Source organism: the organism of the source record quoted next, unplaced genomic scaffold, assembly GCF_019419815.1.
Source record: "Pyrus x bretschneideri cultivar Hongxiangsu unplaced genomic scaffold, Pyrus_bretschneideri_v1 Contig76, whole genome shotgun sequence".
Lineage (NCBI taxonomy): Eukaryota > Viridiplantae > Streptophyta > Magnoliopsida > Rosales > Rosaceae > Pyrus > Pyrus x bretschneideri.
In genome coordinates, this window is record NW_025999816.1 from 1,451,959 (window position 1) to 1,474,886 (window position 22,928).

At 39.0% G+C, this 22,928-nt stretch overlaps 3 protein-coding genes across 3 annotated transcripts; 1 reads left to right on the plus strand and 2 right to left on the minus strand.

Annotated features, from left to right (window-relative positions):
• The first annotated feature begins 2,254 nt into the window (after positions 1-2,254).
• On the plus strand, positions 2,255-12,908 carry LOC103955603 (formin-like protein 14). The gene is made up of 18 exons (XM_048574919.1): positions 2,255-2,449; positions 2,749-2,886; positions 2,993-3,693; positions 3,826-4,047; positions 4,394-6,054; positions 6,367-6,493; positions 7,220-7,291; positions 8,334-8,432; positions 9,046-9,087; positions 9,163-9,243; positions 9,322-9,372; positions 9,451-9,532; positions 9,652-9,746; positions 10,097-10,168; positions 10,275-10,391; positions 10,908-10,976; positions 11,079-11,145; positions 12,298-12,908. Exons 2-18 carry the CDS (start codon positions 2,814-2,816, stop codon positions 12,450-12,452), a joined length of 3,786 nt encoding a protein of 1,261 aa, XP_048430876.1. The 5' UTR covers positions 2,255-2,449; positions 2,749-2,813; the 3' UTR covers positions 12,453-12,908.
• Positions 12,909-13,086: 178 nt separating this feature from the next.
• Positions 13,087-17,518, minus strand: LOC103955578 (urea-proton symporter DUR3). The gene is made up of 9 exons (XM_009367483.3): positions 16,918-17,518; positions 16,221-16,328; positions 16,006-16,101; positions 15,810-15,892; positions 15,470-15,690; positions 15,100-15,362; positions 14,752-14,990; positions 14,020-14,669; positions 13,087-13,927 (listed from the first exon to the last, which is right to left on the minus strand). The coding sequence occupies exons 1-9, from the start codon at positions 17,104-17,106 to the stop codon at positions 13,620-13,622; spliced, it is 2,157 nt and encodes a 718-aa protein (XP_009365758.2). The 5' UTR covers positions 17,107-17,518; the 3' UTR covers positions 13,087-13,619.
• An 800-nt stretch (positions 17,519-18,318) lies between these two features.
• LOC103955579 (urea-proton symporter DUR3) lies at positions 18,319-22,068 on the minus strand. The gene is made up of 9 exons (XM_048574920.1): positions 21,823-22,068; positions 21,149-21,256; positions 20,934-21,029; positions 20,738-20,820; positions 20,398-20,618; positions 20,028-20,290; positions 19,681-19,919; positions 18,949-19,598; positions 18,319-18,856 (listed from the first exon to the last, which is right to left on the minus strand). The coding sequence occupies exons 1-9, from the start codon at positions 22,009-22,011 to the stop codon at positions 18,549-18,551; spliced, it is 2,157 nt and encodes a 718-aa protein (XP_048430877.1). The 5' UTR covers positions 22,012-22,068; the 3' UTR covers positions 18,319-18,548.
• Positions 22,069-22,928: the final 860 nt, after the last annotated feature.

A 22,928-nucleotide genomic window follows, 5' to 3' on the forward strand; every position in this document is an offset into this window, starting at 1 on the left:
TATACAACAACATGGTATATTAACTAACCCACAATCAAATCCTAAATTGCAAAATACCCATTATTTATATAATAGACACTATACAATTTGGTTGGAGAAAATGACTGCACATAAGTATGTATCGGTCAAATCGAAACCTAAATATATTCTTCACATTGTACACAAACACACAAAAAATAATATGATTATGTTAATTGAATGCCAGCATAAGTGTATATCGACCATATCAGAATTATGAATTAGCTCTTACCAAAAAACCAGCATAAGTATGTTATAAAAAAAATCCTTGAAAGATTTATTTCAACATCAAAATCAATGAATTCACACAAACTTTTATGCTTCAAAGATTCATATCAGCATCATATCAAGAAAAAAAAACCTTCAAATATCAAAGAAGCGAATATGAAGGAAATTCACTGAAATTCAACACGAAAAAACGGAAACGAAAGATATTTCTAAAATCCAACCCCAATTAGAGTTGTAAATTTCAAATGAAGCAAATCTAAATTACACAAACTAAGATGACAATCCATTCCACTAACCTAGCAAATGAAAATTAAGAAATCAATATTATGTAGAAAAGGGCACCCAAATACAACGCACGCCTGTTTGTCTTCTTTTCCTTATGCTGCAAGGACTCTGATTTCATGACGCAGCAAAAAGCACCAAACGAAGACCATCGTCAGCGATACAGGTCCATCGTCGATTGTTTATATGTTGGACGGCTATGAGGTGATGCGACAAGGAAGGAGAAGGGAAAAGGCGAAGGTGCGAAAGGGACGAGGAAGCAAGCTACAGTTGCTGTGGTTGATGTGCGAAGGTGAAAAAGAGAAGGGAGATGACGGGATTAGAGGGCGGCTTAACTGTCCTCTCCGAATCGGGGGGTCTCACTAAGACCTGTTAGTGAAGGAACCAGTCGAGGCTAGTCCCTGCTAATCCCATTAAACTTAGTCCGGATAGGGAACAAACACAAGACTGGACTAAAACTTAGTCCAGTCTAGTCGAGTGAAGGACAGTGAGTCCAAACAAATACACCCTAGGTGTCTTGATGCAAAAACTACATAAGGAAAATATCATAAATAAAATTTAGGGTAAAGTACAAAAAACTACCTCAACTATTGGTGTCACGACACTTTCATACCTCATATTTTAAAATTGACAATGTCATACCTCATCTTACAAATTTGTGCCAATGTTATACCTTCCGTTAGCTTGGCGTAAATTTCTCAGTTAAATGCTAATATGGCTTGATTTGGAACCCATTTTCTATTAAAAAATTATTAAAAACTAAAAAAAAAATTATTTAATAATTTTTAAATATTAAAATAATAAAGAAAAGTAAAAATAAATAAAATATATATAAATAAAAAATAAAAAAAAGCCTCACGTCCCCTTTCCCCACCCCCTTCTTTCTCTTCTCCCCCATCTTCATCTTCTTCCCCCTTCTAGTGCCCTTCCTGCAACCCAGAAAAAAGAAGAAAAAAAAAAACCAATTTATCTCCCCCCCAACTCACGATTTTCCCCGACCCCTCTTCCTTTCTTCCCCTCTCCCGTCTTCCCTAAAACCGCACCCACCCTCGCACCCACTACCTACAACCCAAAAAAAAAAACCAGATCCCGTTGAGGTGGAATTGGGAAACCTTCATGATGGGGTAGGAGTGGTGGATTTGAGGTTGGCAGGGGGTTAGGTTTGTTTGGGGGGGGGGGGACGAATTGCGTTTGGTTTGGTTTTTTTTTTCTTTTTTCCTTCTTCTTCTTCTTCATGTTCTTCTTTCTAGGTTGTGTGTTTTTTTTTTTTTTCCTTTCTTCTTCTTCGAGTGGGGAGGGGGGTTGATGGGTTTTCAAATTATTTATTTATTTATTTTTTTGGTTGAAGTTTAAGCAGGAAGATGAAGATGGGGGAGAAGAGAAAGAAAAGGGGGGGGGAGAAGGGACGAAGTGAGGGTGTTTTTTTTTTTAACTTTTGTTTTAATATTAAAAAAATATTAATTTTTTTTTTTTTAGTTTTTAATAATATTTTAATAATTTTTTTAATAGAAAGTGGGCTCTGAATTAAGCCACGACATTTAACTGAGAAATTAACGCTAAGTTAATGAAAAGTATAACATTGACACAAATTCATAAGATGATGTATGACATTGTTAATTTTAAAAGATAAAATATGAAAGTATCGTGATACCACTTAAAGTAATTTTTTTGTAATTTAGCCTAAAATTTAATTTTCTGATTTTTTTGGGTCCCCGTTGGGGGAAAATATGAGGTATGCAAAAAACCACCTGGTTTTTAAAGTTTGAAACTTTGGCGAGAAAAAGGAATTCAAAATTGAAATTGAAGGGTCTCATGCGCCTGAACTCTCATTATTCAAGCAGCCATTAAGTGGGGGGGGGGAACTGGTTCGACTTCCACCGCCCGAATCGCCGCTCTCCGGTTCGCGCTTTTGTTATCTCAGGTTAGCTTGTTGGTTCCGACGTCTTGCTTTTTAGCTGGGTTTGCACCGATACCGCGTAAAGTTCACTCCCTGTTTGGTTACTGAGAAAATGATGAATTTTCGGGCAAAGGGTTTCTGTAATTAGGGTTATATTAGCTTGACTGATGGAATTTCTTGAGTTAATGCGGAAAGTTTCCAATTTTTTAACTCAATTCAATCAATTTTCCTGTTACCAATCGGTGATTTGATATATTTGTTGTGTTTTGTTTTAATATATCAGTGATTAGTGCCTTTTTTTCTGTATAATTTTGGTTTTTCAGGTTCAGTCTATTGGCAAACTCACACATGCATTTCTGTTGGGAAAATTAAAGAAAATAAGAGGAAAATGTCACTTCTGAGTAGATTCTTTTACAAAAGACCCCCAGATGGGTTGCTCGAATTCGTAGAGAGAGTATACGGTAACATTCTTTTTTCGTTCTTTAATCTTGTTTTGCTATTCTTTCTATGTCATTGTGTGTGACTTGGCTGAATTCGGTATTTTTCTTTTCATGAAAATATGTGCAGTATTTGATTCCTGTTTTTCCACTGAAGTCTTGCCTGATGAAATGTACCAAATATATCTACACGAAATCATTACTGAGTTACATGAAGAATTCCCCGACTCGTCCTTCCTTGCATTCAACTTTCGGGAGGGTGAGAAACGTAGCCAATTTGCTGAGATATTATGCGAATATGATGTTACAGTTATGGATTATCCTCGACAGTATGAGGGTTGTCCACTCCTCCCATTATCTCTTATTCAACATTTTCTTCGTGTTTGTGAGAGTTGGCTCTTGAATGACAAGCAACAAAATGTTATTCTTCTCCATTGTGAGAGGGGAGGTTGGCCACTCTTGGCTTTCCTTTTAGCTAGCTTTCTCATTTTCAGAAAACTGCATAGTGGGGAACGCAAGACGCTTGAAATTGTACATCGAGAAGCTCCTAAAGGTTTATTGCAGCTTTTGTCGCCTTTAAATCCTCTCCCATCTCAGCTGCGGTACCTTCAGTACGTGGCAAGGAGAAATATAGCTCCAGAGTGGCCACCTCCTGAGCGGGCACTTTCTTTAGACTGTGTTATACTTAGAGCCATTCCAAACTTTGATACCCAAAAAGGCTGCACTCCAGTTATCAGAATTTTTGGTCGGAATCTCCTTAGTAAGGGCGGGCTTTCAACCCAGATGATATTCTCCATGCCTAGGAAGAAGACACTTCGGAACTACCGTCAAGTAAGATTTGTACTGTAACTACTGTTCTCAGCATAATCCCACTTGATTTTTGTTACTCTACATTTTCGCATTAGCCAATAGTCCTTATAAGTTTTATCAACTACTTCTGTTATGAGTGTTCCTTCTTTGCAGGCAGACTGTGATGTCATCAAAATTGACATTCAGTGTTTAGTGCAAGGAGATGTTGTATTGGAGTGTGTCCACTTGGATTTGGATCCAGAGAGGGAAGTTATGATGTTCCGTATTATGTTCAACACTGCATTTATTCGTTCCAACATACTGATGCTGAATTCTGATAACTTGGACATTCTATGGGATGCAAAGGAGCGCTATCCAAAAGGCTTCCGAGCTGAGGTGACCATTATCGAGTCCTTTGTTTTAGCTTATTACAAATAAGATTAAATGTGCCTGAGACGTTAGGTTTGTCTAGAACAAAGTGCACTTGATTTTAGTTCTCTCTAAGTTACAAGTAGTGGCTGATGCTTTGGTCTGACTTGAGGGTGCTAGACTTGTACTCATATTTGCTAGACAAATGCTTTGTTGCCAGACTGTGAATCTGGAAGACACATTATAGCAACAATCATCCTAATCAATGGTCTAGATACTTAGAATGGCAAGAAAACACTACTCCTTATTTTTATGTATGTATACTCATATCAGTTATCCTTCCATCTGACCATAAATGAACTCATCTATTCAGGTATTGTTTGGGGAGTTTGAGAGCATTTCTCCTCCTAGAGCTCCAACTACAACTTTGAATGGTGAGGAGAAAGGTGGATTGCCCCATGATACTTTTTCTAGGGTTCAAGAACTTTTCAATGGAGTTGAGTGGATTGATAGCAATGATGATGCGGCCTTGTGGTTTCTTAAACAGCTCTCTGTCCTAAGTGATGCGAAAGAATTGTCAAGGTTTCAAAACAAAATGAGTTTATATTCATCACCTGCTGACTCTGAAGAAGAAAATAATGCATCTAGCACTGCTGACAGTGCTGATGAAGCATTTGACACTGTTTCCAAGGCTTCAGCAGATTCAACAAAAGCATTGATGCTGGACAGTTTTGATTCTGTACCCTTATCATATGAGAATGATGGCCCACCTGATGCGAACTTTACTTCAGAGCCTCCTGATCAAGAGTCATTTGGACCTGTCCTGGATTCTCTTCATCAGCATTCATTAGATACAAGTAAAGGACCTCCACCTTGTTCATTCCCTGAATCATTGGCACCAAAATCCCTAACAACAGAACCATTACGTCCTGCTCTTCACACTCTACCATCACCTCCGCCGCCGCCGCCACCACCACCACCACTTCCTTTTATTGGTGTTAGTAGAGGGTCTTCACCATCCCCACCACTTCCACCCCTTAGCATATCCAGTAAAGATTCTGTGAACCGCTTACATTTGACTACTACTAGAGGTCCACCACCGCCGCCGCCACCACCACCACCACCACCCCTTGTTCCATCTCATTCTGTCTCTAGCAAAAGCCCACTGCCACCTCCTCCCCCACCTCCACCAACTTCTTCTACAGTGCCACCGCCAACCCCACCGACTCCTCCCTTTAAGTCTAGTCAGCAGTCTTTGCTGCCGCCACCACCACCACCACCACCACCTCCACCTCCTCCGTTTTTGGGAAGTACAACTAACAAGCTACCGCCACCACCGCCTCCCCCTCCTCCTGTAAGTAACAATCTACAACCAATAGTGGCACCTCGGCCACCTCCTCCTCCATTGTCCACTTCTAGTTCTGTTTTTAGAGCACCTCCAGCTCCACCACCTCCTCCTATGAGTGGTAGCCTTAGTACTAATAATAGGGCACCACCCTCGCCTCCTCCTCCTCCACCATCCACTTCTAGTTCTGTTTTTGGAGCACCGCCAGCTCCACCACCTCCTCCTATGAGTGGTAGCCTTGGTACTAAGAGTAGGGCACCGCCCCCACCTCCTCCTCCTCCACCGTCCATTTCTAGTTCTGGGGTTGGAGCACCCCCACCTCCTCCTCCTCCTCCTATGAGTGGTAGCGTTGGTAATTATACTAGGCCACCGCCCCCACCTCCACCTCCTTCAGGACCTACAAGGCCAACCCCACCTCCTCCACCACCTGCACCAATGCCACCAAGTCGCGGTGCAACAGCATCTGTGCCTCCACCACCTGGAACAAAGGGCTCTAGTGCACCACCACCACCGCCACCATCAGTTGGAAGGGGCAAAGCATCTTCTGGGCTGGGGATTGTTGGAAAAGGCCGTGCGACTTCTATTGCCCCAAAGAAAACTTCCTTAAAGCCCTTACACTGGGTGAAAGTTAATCGAGCAATGAAAGAGAGTTTATGGGAGGATTTTCAGAAACAAGGCAATCAGCCAAGGTGCATTCTTATAGAAATTGTTCTAGATGATTAACTTTCATTGAATGAAAAAGAACACTAGCTCTAAGAAAAGTCACTTTAGTTAAATGAATGGTTTTGCAGGAACATGATATTAATTGTGATGAATTAAGTGGAGTCATTGTAAAGTGTTACAGTATTTTTCGTTTTATTTCACATGTGGTGCTAATTTGACTTGTGTTGGTTTTTGCTTATGTGTATGTTTTTTCTCCTTGTGGCTTTCTTTCTCTATTTTTGCCCAATTTGTTTTCTCCGTTTTGTCTTCTGATGTAACATTATGGAAGTTCTTCTCAGGGCTCCTGAAATAGATATATCAGAACTTGAAAGTCTGTTCTCAGCAGCCGCTGCTTCAGATGTGCATGGCAGTAAGACTGCTGGTCGACGTGGTTCTAACATTACCAAACCTGAGAAAGTGCAACTGGTTAGCTTTCTTTCTTTGTCCATGTAGTAGGTTATGGTCTCCTTTAGAATGTTACCGTGTTCAATGCTTTGTCATTGGCATTCATAATTATATTTTGTTTCAGTGATATATATGTACGTGGTAAATTGATAAATTGATTCGTGATTATAATTTGTTTCAGTGATATATATGTACTTGGTAAAAGCACCAAGTTATAGGAGGATAGGGAAACCGGATCTTCTAATTTTTCATTTGAACGCACATGTTCTGTATGCCAATTTTTCAATCATATGTAAGCACCGAAGTAGTGGGAGGATGGAGTGCTGTAGGCATTTATTTGCATACTAAAACTTGCCAAAGCAATGGGAGTTGATAACCTAAGCTAAGATCAAGTGTTACTTGTTCTCGTTTGTCGATTTGAAAAACCTAGTAAAAGATAGAGTTCTTCAAATTATGATTCCTAATTCAACAATTATAAGTTTGCAAAGCTGAAACTTGTGTGAACTTTGAGAAAAGATGAATATAATGCTCCACAGGGTCCTTATGCTTTATGGTTTCTCTTGACATAAAGATGTATGAGACTAAGTTTGTTGGTTTGTCTCTCTCTTCTGTTTACTCTTGAGCAGACCAATGCTTTCAATAGAGATGTATGAGACCAACTTTGTGCAGATTTTGAGTAAACTTATGCTTTATGCTCCATGGAGATATATGAAACTAAATTTATTGCTATGTCTCTCTATTCATCAGATTGACTTGCGACGAGCGTATAACTGTGAAATTATGCTTTCAAAAGTAAAGATCCCCTTGCCAGATATGATTGTAAGTTCTTCCTCCTACTCATGTACATTTCATATATATCACCAGAAAAATCTGTTTCCCTCTGGTTTCGTGGGCCTCCTTTTGCATGCCTTGGGGGAATGTGGATAGACAAATAAACTCTCTAGGTCTAGTCTTTTTGTTTACTCTTGAGCACATCAATGCTTTTAATGCTTTAGCATTGATGTCCTCATGTCTCGTGACATTTCTCTCATTCAGGTGTGGAAACCATTCTGTTGTTCTGATGTAATATGACATTTTATAATTGGATTGATGATAGAATTCTGGACCTGTAACTGTAGAATCAAGCCACAATTGCTATATTGTAGATTGTAAGACAATCAATTGTCATGCGTCTTACATAACCAGAAGGCACATGTATTGTTGTTTAAACTAGTTTTGCATACCCGATTAGCAAGTGCATCGTAAAAGTGAGGCTAGAAATATCATGCTTGGATGGAATATCAACGTGCATGGTCCATGCTTTACCATCTTTAACCAGAGTCTTTGCAGAGTCAGACTTCACAAACACCTCCTGGGACTACAGTCACCAGTATGACCAGCCCCACTTCATCCTTTATTATCACCATAACAATGTTGAGTAGATCTGCCAGAAACTGTATGACCTTGTATGAAAGTAGTAGGGCATTCTGTTATGCTAAATAAGCTGGATATCCTTCCTCAAATATTATGTAGCTTTTACTTGTTTTCTTTCATTACTAAAAAAAGGGCAACCCCAAGCAACAAAGCTTCCCACTTTGCAACGGTTTTGTGGGTTTTTTTTTTTGGGGGGGGGGGGACATCTATTGACGCAGCCTTACCCTTGCTTTGCAAAGAGCCTGTTTCCACGGCTTGAACCGATGACCTTACAAAGGAGCAACCTTTCCATTGCGCCAAAGCTCGCCCTCTGTTTTCTTTCGTTATTATCTTCTAAAAAAGGATAAAATGAAAAAAAGTAAACTTTGGCAATTTTGGTAGTGGTTAGTACGTAAATGCTATTTGTTTATTGGAGTATGGTGCTGAAACTAGATATGTGCGCTTCCAGAATGCAGTTCTAGCTCTGGATTCTTCTGTTCTTGACATTGATCAGGTTGAGAATCTCATTAAATTTTGTCCTACCAAAGAAGAAATGGAAACTTTGAAGGTAAGTCACTCTTCCTTTCCACTCTTCTTCACAAAAATGCATGCTTCCACATGTTGGTCACGTGCATGTCTTTTTGATAGATCTTGCTGTTATTCTTGCTCCATGTAACTCGATCCTTATCATGCTTTCTTCATATTTTAAATGAACTAATAATTTTTCCCTTCTCTTAAAAGTATGCAGTAACTTGGTGTTCTGGATGATGGGCTCCGGTGTCTTTCATTTTCTGTGACTTTTTAGATTGGGGACCTGCTGTAGGATATTTTTTAGAGTTTATTTTGAGGGTTGAATCATTTCGTTTGTGGACGTCTAGTTCACTAAGTTTCGTATCGCTATTTTAGCTGTTAAATAGAATTTTCTTTTCTCAGAAAAAATAATAATAGAAATTAAAAAAAAAAAAAAAGAAAAAAAAAAAGGATTGCAGTCTCATGGCAGATAGTTTTTTTTCTTCTTGCTGTCCTAAGTAGTAATGCATACAAGATTAATTGATTAAATTTTGTTTCGAAGAAGAATCAAGAGTTATGCCCAAATTATATACTTTTTGTTTTTCCAGAGGTTGTCTAGTTTAGAGGGTTAATTCTTTAAGAGTGCTGATTTTGCTTTTTTTGACTCCCAGAACTATGCAGGCGACAAGGACATGCTAGGGAAGTGTGAACAGGTTCTTTCTGATGCCGTCATCTTAGAGGTATGTGTGCTCTCTTGGATTTCCTACTAACAGTGTGTTTATCTTCAGTTTTTCGTGGAGCTAATGAAGGTTCCACGAGTAGAGTCCAAGTTGCGAGTATTTGCTTTCAAAATTACCTTCTCTAGTCAGGTAAGTTCTAGCTTGTTTTCTTTATTTGATTTTTCGTGGTACAAGCTTAACAGCATTTTGGTGCTTGAATTTGATCAGGTGAATGATTTAAGATCTAATCTGAATACAATCAATGGTGCTGCTAATGAGGTATCTTGATAATTAATGGTTATTAAACTAGTGTACGAGCATATTTTTACGCTCATCTAAAGCCACTTGTATGTACAGGTGAAGGAATCTGTGAAATTGCGACAGATAATGCAGACAATCCTTACTTTGGGAAATGCCTTGAATCAAGGCACTGCTCGAGGTACCATTGTCTAATGCTTGTTTTATTTCTTCTTATGATTTATTTTGCCGTTTTATTTCTTGGTATTAATATTATTACCATTATGGTTTTTAGCCTACAATTTGTTTTTTATTTTGCAGGATCTGCTGTAGGATTCAAATTGGACAGCCTTCTTAAATTGTCTGATACCCGTGCAAGAAACAATAAAATGACTTTAATGCATTATTTGTGTAAGGTATAATATTTGAAATTTACACATTACTCTTAAAAACTCAAAAGAAAAAGAAAGGACAATAATGCTAGGACTGAATTTTACTTCTTTCATGAGATCCTCGCATATAAATAAAAGGGTGTTATATGGATAGATACTAAAATATCACCTGAACTCTTTTGTGGTCTTTCCTTAAACATCAACTCGTGTCAGTGTTATTTATTGTTTCTTAAGTTTGTTCCATCTACAACATTGTCAAAATTGTTGATGTTAATATCCATCTGCACAAATTTCTTGCTTTATCTTTCACATTCTGTAGTTGGTGTTAGTTTTAGGATATTTATGTAGTCTTAATCAACTTTTTTCTCCATTAGCTCCTTGCTGAGAAAATGCCAGAGTTGCTGGATTTTGATAAAGATCTGATTCATTTAGAAGCTGCTTCTAAGGTAAGCTGATTAAGTTGCTAGAATTGGTTCTTTCTGATGTTACTGTAACTTCTGGTCGTAACCAATTCAGAGCTCATTTAATTTGATCATAACGTCAAATAACCAGATTCAATTGAAAGCTTTGGCTGAAGAAATGCAAGCTGTGAGTAAAGGTCTGGAAAAGGTTGAGCAAGAACTTGCTGCTTCAGAAAACGATGGAGCAATCTCTGCTGGTTTCCAAAAAGTGAGAAATACTGATGATATTTGGTTCCTTAACTAAACGATGTATACTACTTTCCACTTATAAGGATAACATTAATTAATTAATTGCTGTTTGCAATTTCCTCTTGAAAACTAGTCACCCTTCTTAAATGTTTCAGTTATATCATATTTTTGTATTTAAAACTTTGAAGTGAAAAAAGAATGTCATGAGGCAAAATGTTTCACAATCTACAAAAGATGTTATAATCTGAGCACACAGTAGTGATGTAGAGGTCCTAACTAGTTTGGGCCCAAGCATTATCCTTGGATCTTGTTGATTTTCCTTTAAGACCTCCTTCTGGTCTTGAAAATGCACGTTCTACAAAGTACTATTAGCAAACATAACGAATTTCTTTATGCCCATGCTTTTTCATTCACGACTGCTTCTTTGAAGAGATATATATTTTTTAATTAGTATATTTTGCAGATAAAGAAACATGGGTGATGATTAAGATGTGGTTCTGCATTTACATAAAAAAAAAAACTTCCTCCTCTGCAGGTGCTGAAGAATTTTCTTGATACTGCTGAAGCTGACGTAAGGTCGTTAATCTCCTTGTACTCTGAAGTGGTGAGTGCAGTCCTTATCACAGTTTTTATCTTGTTGGTAGATATCTTTGTAGTTTGTACTGTGTAGCTTACAGGTCTTATGGCTTAATTCTTCTTCTTGCAGGGAAGAAATGCTGATTCTTTGTCTCAATACTTCGGGGAGGATCCAGCTCGGTGTCCTTTTGAACAAGGTCTGCTACTTTCTTTACCTCATGAATACACCAGAGTCTCCATTTTGTTAGAGAAGGCCATGTGTTCAAATCTTATGGACAACGATTTTTGAATGAAAGAATTAGAAATAAAAACTTATGTGCATTCTTGAAACTTGAATCGTGGACAAAGAGGTCATTATTGGCCCACCTCAACTTATGGGAATTCGTATCACTTTTCTTAACCTATTATTTGGAAAAGCTGAAAGCCCGTTGAGACCAGAGTGACTAGGGATCAAGTTCTTGAAAACCCCCTCCTCTTTTTTTTTTTCTATCGTAATTTGACATGTCCAACCTATTAAAGACTTATCTTCCATTTGTATGAACCTATTCTTTCTGCAGTCATAGTTTACAAAATAATTAGATAATTATAGAAGGCTAGAAAATGAGTTTGGTGCAACAAGAAACTGTATTCGTTTGCTTCCACGTGTTTATTTCTCTAGATGGAATATAAATGCCAATTATGTGTGAGGTAGCCTATGAGATGGTAATGAAGGAGTGAGACCAAAGTTGAAAAAGTTTCCCATTTGTATGATTGGAGTCTTCATAGACTAATTTAGTTGCTTCACATCTTATTTTCATGTTTCTTGGTTTCAGCTAGCTTTTCAATTATTTTCTTGTTCCCAATTTCACTGCTATGATTCTGTCACTTATTCTCTTAAACATCTAGAAACTGTTCTCTTGAATCTTTATCTACGATTATCCGTACTTCATATGTTTTTGTCCTTTCTGATATCAAAGCTTAACCTTCGTAGTGGGCTGAAAATTTTGAGTGATGCCCATAAATTGGAATCAAACTCACATGCTGGGGTGGTAAATTCTAATGTGGGGAGTTCCATTGTTGAGTGTAATATACGGGTCTCGTGAGTTTGATTTCTATATATGCGAATCAAACTCACATAAACCATGTGGAAGACCTTATAAGTATTTCAATTTCCGTAAATTTTTGTTCACCTCTTTAGTTTTTCTTTTCCTAGTACAAACTTAAATATTCAAGGCGAAGCAAATTACAGATATACCGGTTATAATTCTTTTTTTGATTTTTATTGTTGATTTATGTTTTAACTATTTAATTTTCATGTAGAATCAAATAACATTTTGATGTATTGTATATAACGTTTCTTGGCCTTGCAGTGACACAGGTCTTGTTCGTTTTTGTCAAGATGTTCAAGAAGTCACGAGAGGAAAATGAAAGACTTGCTGAGGCCGAAAAAAAGAAGCTTGAAAGGGAAGCCATTAAAGACCGGACAGTAACCAATTCATCTGCAAGGAAAGATGATGTTAAATAGAGCACCATGAAATCTACATCATACAGTTGATGTTTTGGTGGCCCATCGACGTATTTGTTGCCAGAAACTGGTGGTCGATTTAAGAATCATTTTCTACTTCACGCCCTAATTCGACCAAGTTAACGCAAATTACCCCTGCTTCGAACTCAAAACCTTATGCCTGCAATTCTTTTTGAGGCAGGTTTTACTTTCTCAGAAGCTGCCATACAGGTCAAGATCTGTCTACCCTTAAGCTCTGTTTTTGAAGAAACCGGAAACTGGACGGCGACTTGACATTTACTTGTTCAGGTACATCCTCTTCAGAGGGATAAATTATGCGTATGGTTAAGTACAACTCGCTCAATTGTATTCGAGCTGTAAATATTATAACTAGATATGCTAGCACTGTAATCTTTTCGTCACTAATGTCGAAACGTTTTGTACCATCTCATCGAAAAGGGTAACGTTCTGTGAATATTTCTTTTTGGCTTGTGACCTTTGTATGATATATTAACACTAAGAGGTGTATAGGGCACTTGGAGTCAAAGACCCCAGTAGCAACATTTTCTCCATTAAACTCTCCATTCGATAGGAAGAATTGGAATTTCGGATCTTAAATGCATTTTTTCAACGATATATATTTACACTAAAGAGGTTGGGGACCATAATAAGCCACACAACGGATCTGATATAATAATTTGGTTTGAACCCTTCATCAACCAGAATCGAACTTAATATCTTTCATTTACAAGTGTCGAGGAATACCTCGATCTTATCGTTGAGCTGGAACAACGGTAGATCGGTCATCTGGTGTTGACTGTGACCGTAATTCCTGGTAGGTGGCTTTTAGCTGTGTCCTACACTCTGTTAAAGAAAGAGTGAGTAGCTGTTATCCTCGACCAGTTCCCGGTTGAGTTGGGCTGCCTTTCTTCTCGTTCTTTTTACGTGTAAAAAGAATCTACGTATAATAAGTTATACTTGAATCATCCTATCAAATGCAAATATGTTGAGAACACAGACATTATACAATTCTTTGAGTAGCGTTTGATTACACGTCAGGAAATGATATTTGTACACCCTTTTTCACCTCCTGCACAACCCTCTCTTTTCTGAGCCATTCGATTGAAACAAATCAAAGAAAATTAAGGGCCATGATTAAGAGGGGTGTGCAACCCAATTCTCAGTTTCTCATGGTTGTCCCGCAGCAGAAAGTGAGTGGCTTCCTTGCTCCAATGCTTCTTTCTTTTTAGCCCTCTCCTTCTCAAGCAAGTAAATCTTCTCAGATTCCGGTATGGCTAACATGATTGTGTGCAGCTTCAGATTCATTTCTTCAACCTTCTCCATGAGCCTGTCATTTGTAAACATTCCCAGAATTACGCTCTGGATCGTTTCCCAGCTTTCTATCACTGGTAAAGCGATGATTGCAACTGAACCGATTGTGCCCCATGCTATTGCAATGACCGCCCAGAATGTGAAGTACCCTATACTGAAATCACCTGCATTGCATTCACACACCAAACATGAGATAAGCAACAAGAAAGGTTCATCTTCCTACCAACGTTTAAGTTCGCTAAGTTGCTGGATTTACCTGCTGGAAGAGAGAGAAGAGGCCACAGTAAAACGATCACAACAGTAAAGCCAACACCCCATTTCACTATCCATGCCTTTGCTCTCAGTAATTTTTCTTCCTTGTACTCTTCTGCCGGAAGATCACTCGTTGCCTTCTCAACCACGGTGATCTTCTTAGTGGTACCCCAGTCGTAGTTTTGTGGTGACAAGAAGCTGCAGATAGCATGTATGGCTCCACCACTAAGTATAGAGACGAGGTTTCCTGCAAGCATTGGTGCATTTCGACCTGTTGTGTCCAGATTTATGCGACCATACTCAATTTTCGTGACCGATAGCCATGTGATGATCCCAAGAACACAGCCAACAGTTGCTCCTAGGATTGCACCAATCGCGTTTGCCTTTCTCCATAGAAGCATGAATGCGATGGGAATAACTGCTGAACCGATGAGCACTCCCATTGCCAGATACATCCAACCCAATGAAACTCCAGCTTTGTTTAGTATCACTGCCAGCAGCCCCATAAAACAACCAAAAGCAAGGATCACGCCCCTTGATACCTTGAGGATTTTCTTTCCATCTGCATTTGGATCTATGTATGTGCGGTAGATATCATACGTGCATAATGAGGATACTGCTATAAGCTCTGACGAACCAGCAGAAGTCACTGCCCTGCTCAATATATAACGAAGTTGAATGATCGAAAAGCACGTTATATGTTGTTTTGCACCAAAACATATAGGCAAGAACTTACATGAAAAGCATAGTAAGAAGAAGAACAGATCCTCCTTTTCCCATCAAAGCTATAGCGGTGGCAGGAGGAACAAGCCCCCGACTTGCTTCACTTTCGGTTAGTGGTAGATCAAGGGCCAGTGCTCCCAGTCCCAATGATGTCGCCAAAGAAAATGGGACTGCAAACCAGACAAGCCCACCTAACAAGTAGCCCTTATGAGTTGACGAAGGCCGTGCAGCTATGGCACTTACCCAGTATCCCTGAAGTTTTCAATGTTAATTTGTCAAATATGACAAATAAAGTTCTGAATTGAAACATATAAAAGATGTCCGCTAATAAGTTACAATTCTAATCTGTTGATCATCTTACATTATCAACAAAAACAGTGCCAAAGTTTCCGACGATGTTGATAATCCCAAAGACTAGTCCTCCGGAGCTCAACATTGTTAGGTACGACCCTTTGTAATTCCCACTCGCAGGACCACAAGACTGGCCGTGATGAGAAACTGGCTCCTGACAAATCCTTGATTTACTCGCTACCTCTACAAGGCGGTTGTACACGATGCTTGGGCTACCAAGCTCACTGCTTGCCGTATACACAAGGTATACAAATATGACTAGTACCACATGAACTGAAACCAAATACACGAAGAACAAAACGTATCTTAGGCTGACAAGAAAAGATGAAAACATAATAAATAATATCAAGGGAAAATGTGAAAGAAATTCAAGTGACTACCTATAACAGAATGTATGTAGCTTGCCAAGAACGTCGCTTTTAGTCCTCCAGCTAATGTGTAGACGATTACTCCAAGAGGGATAAGGAAGCTAGCAGCATAAATATTTACTCCTGTAAGTGCATTTACGACAGCAGAACCTCCGAGCAGCAGCATTGCAGTTACAATAATATTTGTCAAAAAGCAGAAACTGAGGAAGACAATGTGTGCCGCTGTGCCCCAGCTGAAGAAGAGGAACATTATTCAATATATTAGTAAACTATGAGCTTTAGGAAACCAATCATAATAAAAGGATGGAACTCAATGAATCATATAATTTAGTTCATCGAACTATACACATACCGAGCTTTCACGATTTCACATACAGTGTGAGCATGAGGAGCCTTTCTCTTGATCTCTATGGCTATTATACCAAACAAGAGTACCTATGTTTAGAAACGTTAAATTGTTAATCTGGCATGCCTTAGTTTTCCGTGATATAATTAGACTATAATTACTGTAGCAAGCAATTGACAGAAAGGAAACAGCTTCGACATGCCTGAATAGTAGCGCCGCTAGCATACCAGAAAGGTCCACTTACTCCATACTCCCAAGCAACATTTGAACTTTGCAAGATTGTAGCAGCCCAAGTCCACTGTACAAGTTTTCGCAAAGGAGAGCAACGAGTTCATCAAAGTTGCCTCTAAATACAGAATTTTCCCCGAAGAATTTGTGAAAGCTTGCATCTGATTCTAGTTAGGGACTGTACTGTACCTGGGAGACAATCACACTGGCAATGAGTCCTGTTTTAACACTTCTTCCTGCAGTGTTGAACCATTCAGATGTGTGCTTGGAACCAACATATCGCTTCTCCAGCCATACCTGACCGAAAGATAAACATACAATCAGCAATTGTTGATGTAAACAATTAAGCAATTAACCGTCTAATTATCTAGTTCTTTACAAAATACAAATATATATTGCTTTGTCCTTCTTCCCCTTGAACAGAACGACAATAAACTAGTGTCAGCATTGGAGCAACACATCTGGAAATATATCAAGCATTTACTTGCAATCTGGAACTGTGATAACAAATATAGATCACGGGTACTTTCATCGACTTTCAAATTCTTTCAATCGCCTTTGTACATCTCTTCAAATTGTAGTCATTGCCAATTTGCCAAATTTATAAGTAAACAAGAAAGGTAAAAGTTGTTGCACTAATTAACACCAGAAATGCAAATATTCGTGCTCTAATTAAGCTCATATTTGGGGTGCTTCAAAACGGGATTACTAGATTAATCTTAGAACTGTGCAGTATAGCAATTAGCCCGCCTAAAAGGTGGAGAAATATTGTGGTAAACATATTGAGATGCGACAATTTATTAGAGTAAATGGATAAAAAGGGTAACCAATGACAAATTTATACTCATCCCAAAAAGATGGGAATAATAAGGTAAAGAAAACAAACCAAGAAAGATGTGAAGACAGCAAAGAAGGCTCCAAAGCCAAGAATAACAGAATACCCCACGCCCTGATTAAGCACTGGTTTGCCTCCAAAGAAGCTGCTTTGCCTCACACAGCCACCTCCGTCTCCGGCCATGTGATAGTACTTGCTCGAAAACTCGAAAGGCGGACACTGAGACCAAGAGCTAGCCATGAAGATGATCAGAAGGCCGGTGGTGGCGTACCAGGGATGCAGGAAACTAGTCCTCCTCCCACTCCAGACTCCAGCTACTACTCAATCACTTGTTTGGTTGGCTGCCCGTTTATCCTTTGTTCGTCAAAGACAAAACCTACAGGCTAGAAACTAACAATCGTCGGATATGTAGAGAGGCTGAGATATTGCTTTCTTCTTGTCATGAGTTCTAAGCAAGTGTGTGTGAAGTGCGAGTCAAACGAGGAAGCTGTCTGTCCGATGGCGTTATGGTTTTTCCCAATCACAATTCACAACTGTTCCAAGTATCTGTATGGATATTATTGAGAAGATGTAATTTGTCTAGGAGTATGAGGAGATTCATGTAATTTTGTTAATGTTGATAGGATAGCTAGACATGTTTACAAGCATGAAATGCTATAGAAAGAATCAAATTATTATTATTTTTTTAAGTTTCATTGAATATTGAAAGAATTGTCGTTACACCAATGATTGCTCATTCCGTTGACATTGGATCTCCTAACTCAGTAATATTCATTGGTAAAACTACCAAAACCCATGGTAACCTTTAGGAAAGAAAGTTTTGTATGTTGTAATGTGTGAATGCCCATCATAAATGTGAGCAACTAAGTATAAACATTTTTTACAAAATTTTCAAAAAAAGTGGCTTTGTAGGTTTGTTAGATTGAGAGGCACGAGCAACTAAGTATGACCAAGAAAGAACGAAAACCTTTGTATAAAGAGGTATATTTGAACTCTTCATCGACCATAATCGAACTTAATATCTTTCATTTACAATTGTCGAGGAATACCTCGATCTTATCGTTGAGCTGGAACAACGGTAGATCGGTCATGTGGTGTTGACTGTGATTGTAATTCTTGGTAGGTGGCTTTTAGCTGTGTCCTACACTCTGTTAAAGAAAGAGTGAGTAGCTATAATCCTCGGATTTGAATCCTCTCCTGAGCTAATGGAGAGGATCCTCCTCATCAATCATTGTGGGATGTTGGATTTTTATCCAACGGTTACAAACAGGGAGGTCCCTTTAAAGTTATAATGATTGTAGCCGTTGGATAAAAATCCAACGGCCCACGATGATTGATGAGGAGGATCCTCTCCATTAGCTCAGGAGAGGATCCAAATCCGTTATCCTCGACCAGTTACCTATTGAATTGGGCTGCCTTTCTTCTCTTTCTTTTTACGTGTAAAAAGATTCCACGTATAATAAGTTATACTTGAATCATCCTGTCAAATGCAAATATGTTGAGAACACAGAGACATTATACAATTCTTTGAGTAGCGTTTGATTACACGTCAGGAAATGATATTTGTACACCCTTTTTCACCTCCTGCACAACCCCCTCTTTTCTGAGCCATTCGATTGAAACAAATCAAAGAAAATTAAGGGCCATGATTAAGAGGGGTGTGCAACCCAATTCTCAGTTTCTCATGGTTGTCCCGCAGCAGAAAGTGAGTGGCTTCCTTGCTCCAATGCTTCTTTCTTTTTAGCCTTCTCCTTCTCAAGCAAGTAAATCTTCTCAGATTCCGGTATGGCCAACATGATTGTGTGCAGCTTCAGATTCATTTCTTCAACCTTCTCCATGAGCCTGTCATTTGTAAACATTCCCAGAATTACGCTCTGGATCGTTTCCCAGCTTTCTATTACCGGTAAAGCGATGATTGCAACTGAACCGATTGTGCCCCATGCTATTGCAATGACCGCCCAGAATGTGAAGTACCCTATACTGAAATCACCTGCATTGCATTCACACACCAAACATGAGATAAGCAACAAGAAAGGTTCATCTTCCTACCAACGTTTAAGTTCGCTAAGTTGCTGGATTTACCTGCTGGAAGAGAGAGAAGAGGCCACAGTAAAACGATCACAACAGTAAAGCCAACACCCCATTTCACTATCCATGCCTTTGCTCTCAGTAATTTTTCTTCCTTGTACTCTTCTGCCGGAAGATCACTCGTTGCCTTCTCAACCACGGTGATCTTCTTAGTGGTACCCCAGTCGTAGTTTTGTGGTGACAAGAAGCTGCAGATAGCATGTATGGCTCCACCACTAAGTATAGAGATGAGGTTTCCTGCAAGCATTGGTGCATTTCGACCTGTTGTGTCCAGATTTATGCGACCATACTCAATTTTCGTGACCGATAGCCATGTGATGATCCCAAGAACACAGCCAACAGTTGCTCCTAGGATTGCACCAATCGCGTTTGCCTTTCTCCATAGAAGCATAAACGCGATGGGAATAACTGCTGAACCGATGAGCACTCCCAGTGCCAGATACATCCAACCCAATGAAACTCCAGCTTTGTTTAGTATCACTGCTAGCAGCCCCATAAAACAACCAAAAGCAAGGATCACGCCCCTTGATACCTTGAGGATTTTCTTTCCATCTGCATTTGGATCTATGTACGTGCGGTAGATATCATACGTGCATAATGAGGATACTGCTATAAGCTCTGACGAACCAGCAGAAGTCACTGCCCTGCTCAATATATAACAAAGTTGAATGATCGAAAAGCACGTTATATGTTGTTTTGCACCAAAACATATAGGCAAGAACTTACATGAAAAGCATAGTAAGAAGAAGAACAGATCCTCCTTTTCCCAACAAAGCTATAGCGGTGGCAGGAGGAACAAGTCCCCGACTTGCTTCACTTTCGGTTAGTGGTAGATCAAGGGCCAGTGCTCCCAGTCCCAATGATGTCGCCAAAGAAAATGGGACTGCAAACCAGACAAGCCCACCTAACAAGTAGCCCTTATGAGTTGACGAAGGCCGTGCAGCTATGGCGCTTACCCAGTATCCCTGAAGTTTTCAATGTTAATTTGTCAAATATGACAAATAAAGTTCTGAATCGAAACATATAAAAATGTCCGCTAATAAGTTACAATTCTAATCTGTTGATCATCTTACATTATCAACAGAAATAGTGCCAAAGCCTCCGACGATGTTGATAATCCCAAAGACTAGTCCTCCGGAGCTCAACATAGTTAGGTACGACCCTTTGTAATTCCCATTCGCAGGACCACAAGACTGGCCGTGATGAGAAACTGGCTCATGACAAATCCTTGATTTACTCGCTACCTCTACAAGGCGGTTGTACACGATGCTTGGGCTACCAAGCTCACTGCTTGCCGTATACACAAGGTATACAAATATGACTAGTACCACATGAACTGAAACCAAATACACGAAGAACAAAACGTATCTTAGGCTGACATGAAAAGACGAAAACATAATAAATAACATCAAGGGAAAATATGAAAGAAATTTAAGTGACTACCTATAACAGAATGTATGTAGCTTGCCAAGAACGTCGCTTTTAGTCCTCCAGCTAATGTGTAGACGATTACTCCAAGAGGGATAAGGAAGCTAGCAGCATAAATGTTTACTCCTGTAAGTGCATTTACGACAGCAGAACCTCCGAGCAGCAGCATTGCAGTTACAATAATATTTGTCAAAAAGCAGAAACTGAGGAAGACAATGTGTGCCGCTGTGCCCCAGCTGAAGAAGAGGAACATTATTCAATATATTAGTAAACTATGAGCTTTAGGAAACCAATCATAGTAAAAGGATGGAACTCAATGAATCATATAATTTAGTTCATCGAACTATACACATACCGAGCTTTCACGATTTCACATACAGTGTGAGCATGAGGAGCCTTTCTCTTGATCTCTATGGCTATTATACCAAACAAGAGTACCTATGTTTAGAAACGTTAAATTGTTAATCTGGCATGCCTTAGTTTTCCGTGATATAATTAGACTATAAATAGTGTAGCAAGCAATTGACAGAAAGGAAACAGCTTCGACATGCCTGAATAGTAGCGCCGCTAGCATACCAGAAAGGTCCACTTACTCCATACTCCCAAGCAACATTTGAACTTTGCAAGATTGTAGCAGCCCAAGTCCACTGTACAAGTTTTCGCAAAGGAGAGCAACGAGTTCATCAAAGTTGCCTCTAAATACCGAATTTTCCCCGAAGAATTTGTGAACGGTTGCATCTGATTCTAGTAAGGGACTGTACTGTACCTGTGAGACAATCACACTGGCAATGAGTCCTGTTTTAACACTTCTTCCTGCAGTGTTGAACCATTCAGATGTGTGCTTGGAACCAACATATCGCTTCTCCAGCCATACCTGACCGAAAGATAAACATACAATCAGCAATTGTTGATGCAAACAATTATATGAATCAATAGACTGCAAGGTTACTAAATAGCATTACACAAGCAATTAACCGTCTAGTTATCTAGTTCCTTACAAAATATAAATATATATTGCTTTCTCATTCTTCCCCTTAAACAGAACGACAATAAACTAGTGTCAGCATTGGAGTAACACATCTGGAAATATATCAAGCATTTACTTGCACTTTCATTGACTGTCAAATTCTTTAAATCGCCTTTCTACACCTCTTCAGATTGCAGTCATTGCCAATTTGCCAAATTTATAAGAAAATAAGAATGGTAAAAGTTCTTGCACTAATTAACACCAGAAATGCAAATATTCGTGCTCCAATTAAGCTCATATTTGGGGTGCTTCAAAACGGGATTACTATATTAATCTAAGAACTGTGCAGTATAGCAGTTAGATGGGACAATTTATTAGAGTAATTAATTAGAGTAAATGGATTAAAAGGGTAACCAATGACAAATTTATACTCATCCAAAAAAGATGGGAATAATAAGGTAAAGAAAACAAACCAAGAAAGATGTGAAGACAGCAAAGAAGGCTCCAAAGCCAAGAATAACAGAATACCCTACGCCCTGATTAAGCACTGGTTTGCCTCCAAAGAAGCTGCTTTGCCTCACACAGCCACCTCCGTCTCCGGCCACGTGATAGTACTTGCTCGCAAACTCGAAAGGCGGACACTGAGACCAAGAGCTAGCCATGAAGATGATCAGAAGGCCGGTGGTGGCGTACCAGGGATGCAGGAAATTAGTCCTCCTCCCACTCCAGACTCCAGCTACTACTTAATCACTTGTTTGGTTGGCTGCCCGTTTATCCTTTGTTCGTCATCAAAGACAAAACCTACAGGCTAGAAACTAACAAACAACGGATATGTAGAGAGGCTGAGATATTGCTTTCTTCTTGTCCAGAGTTCTAAGCAAGTGTGTGTGAAGTGTGAGTCAAACAAGGAAGCTGTCAGTCCGATGGCGTTATAGTTTTATTCACAACTGTTCCAAGTATTTGTATGGATATTATTGAGAAGATGTAATTTGTCTAGGAGTATGAGGAGATTCATGTAATTTTGTTAATGTTGATAGGATAGCTAGACATGTTTACAACCATGCAATGCTATAGAAAGAATCAAATTATTATTATTTTTTTAAGTTTCATTGAATGTTGAAAGAATCGTCGTTCCACCAATAATTGCTTATTTCGTTGATTTTGGATCTCTCAACTCAGTAATGTTCATTGGTAAAACTACCAAAACCCATGGTAACCTTTAGGAAGGAAAGTTTTATATGTTGTAATGTGTGAATGCCCATCGTAAATGCCCCATCGTAAATGTGAGCAACTAAGTATGAACATTTTTCACAAAATTTTCAAAAAAAGTGGCTTTGTAGGTTTGTTAGATTGAAAGGCACGAGCAACCAAGTATGACCAAGAAAGAACGAAAACCTTTGTATAAAGAGGTATATTTGTATCATTGAAGAACACAACACAAAATATAGAAATTCATGTAAGTTATGCCAAGCCTAGAAAGATAGAGAGAAAAAACAGAGAGATTTATCTTTGTATTCCTGTTAATTCAAATGGGGTTTTCATCCATTTACCCCCTGAACTTGTAAAGATTGGTCAATTT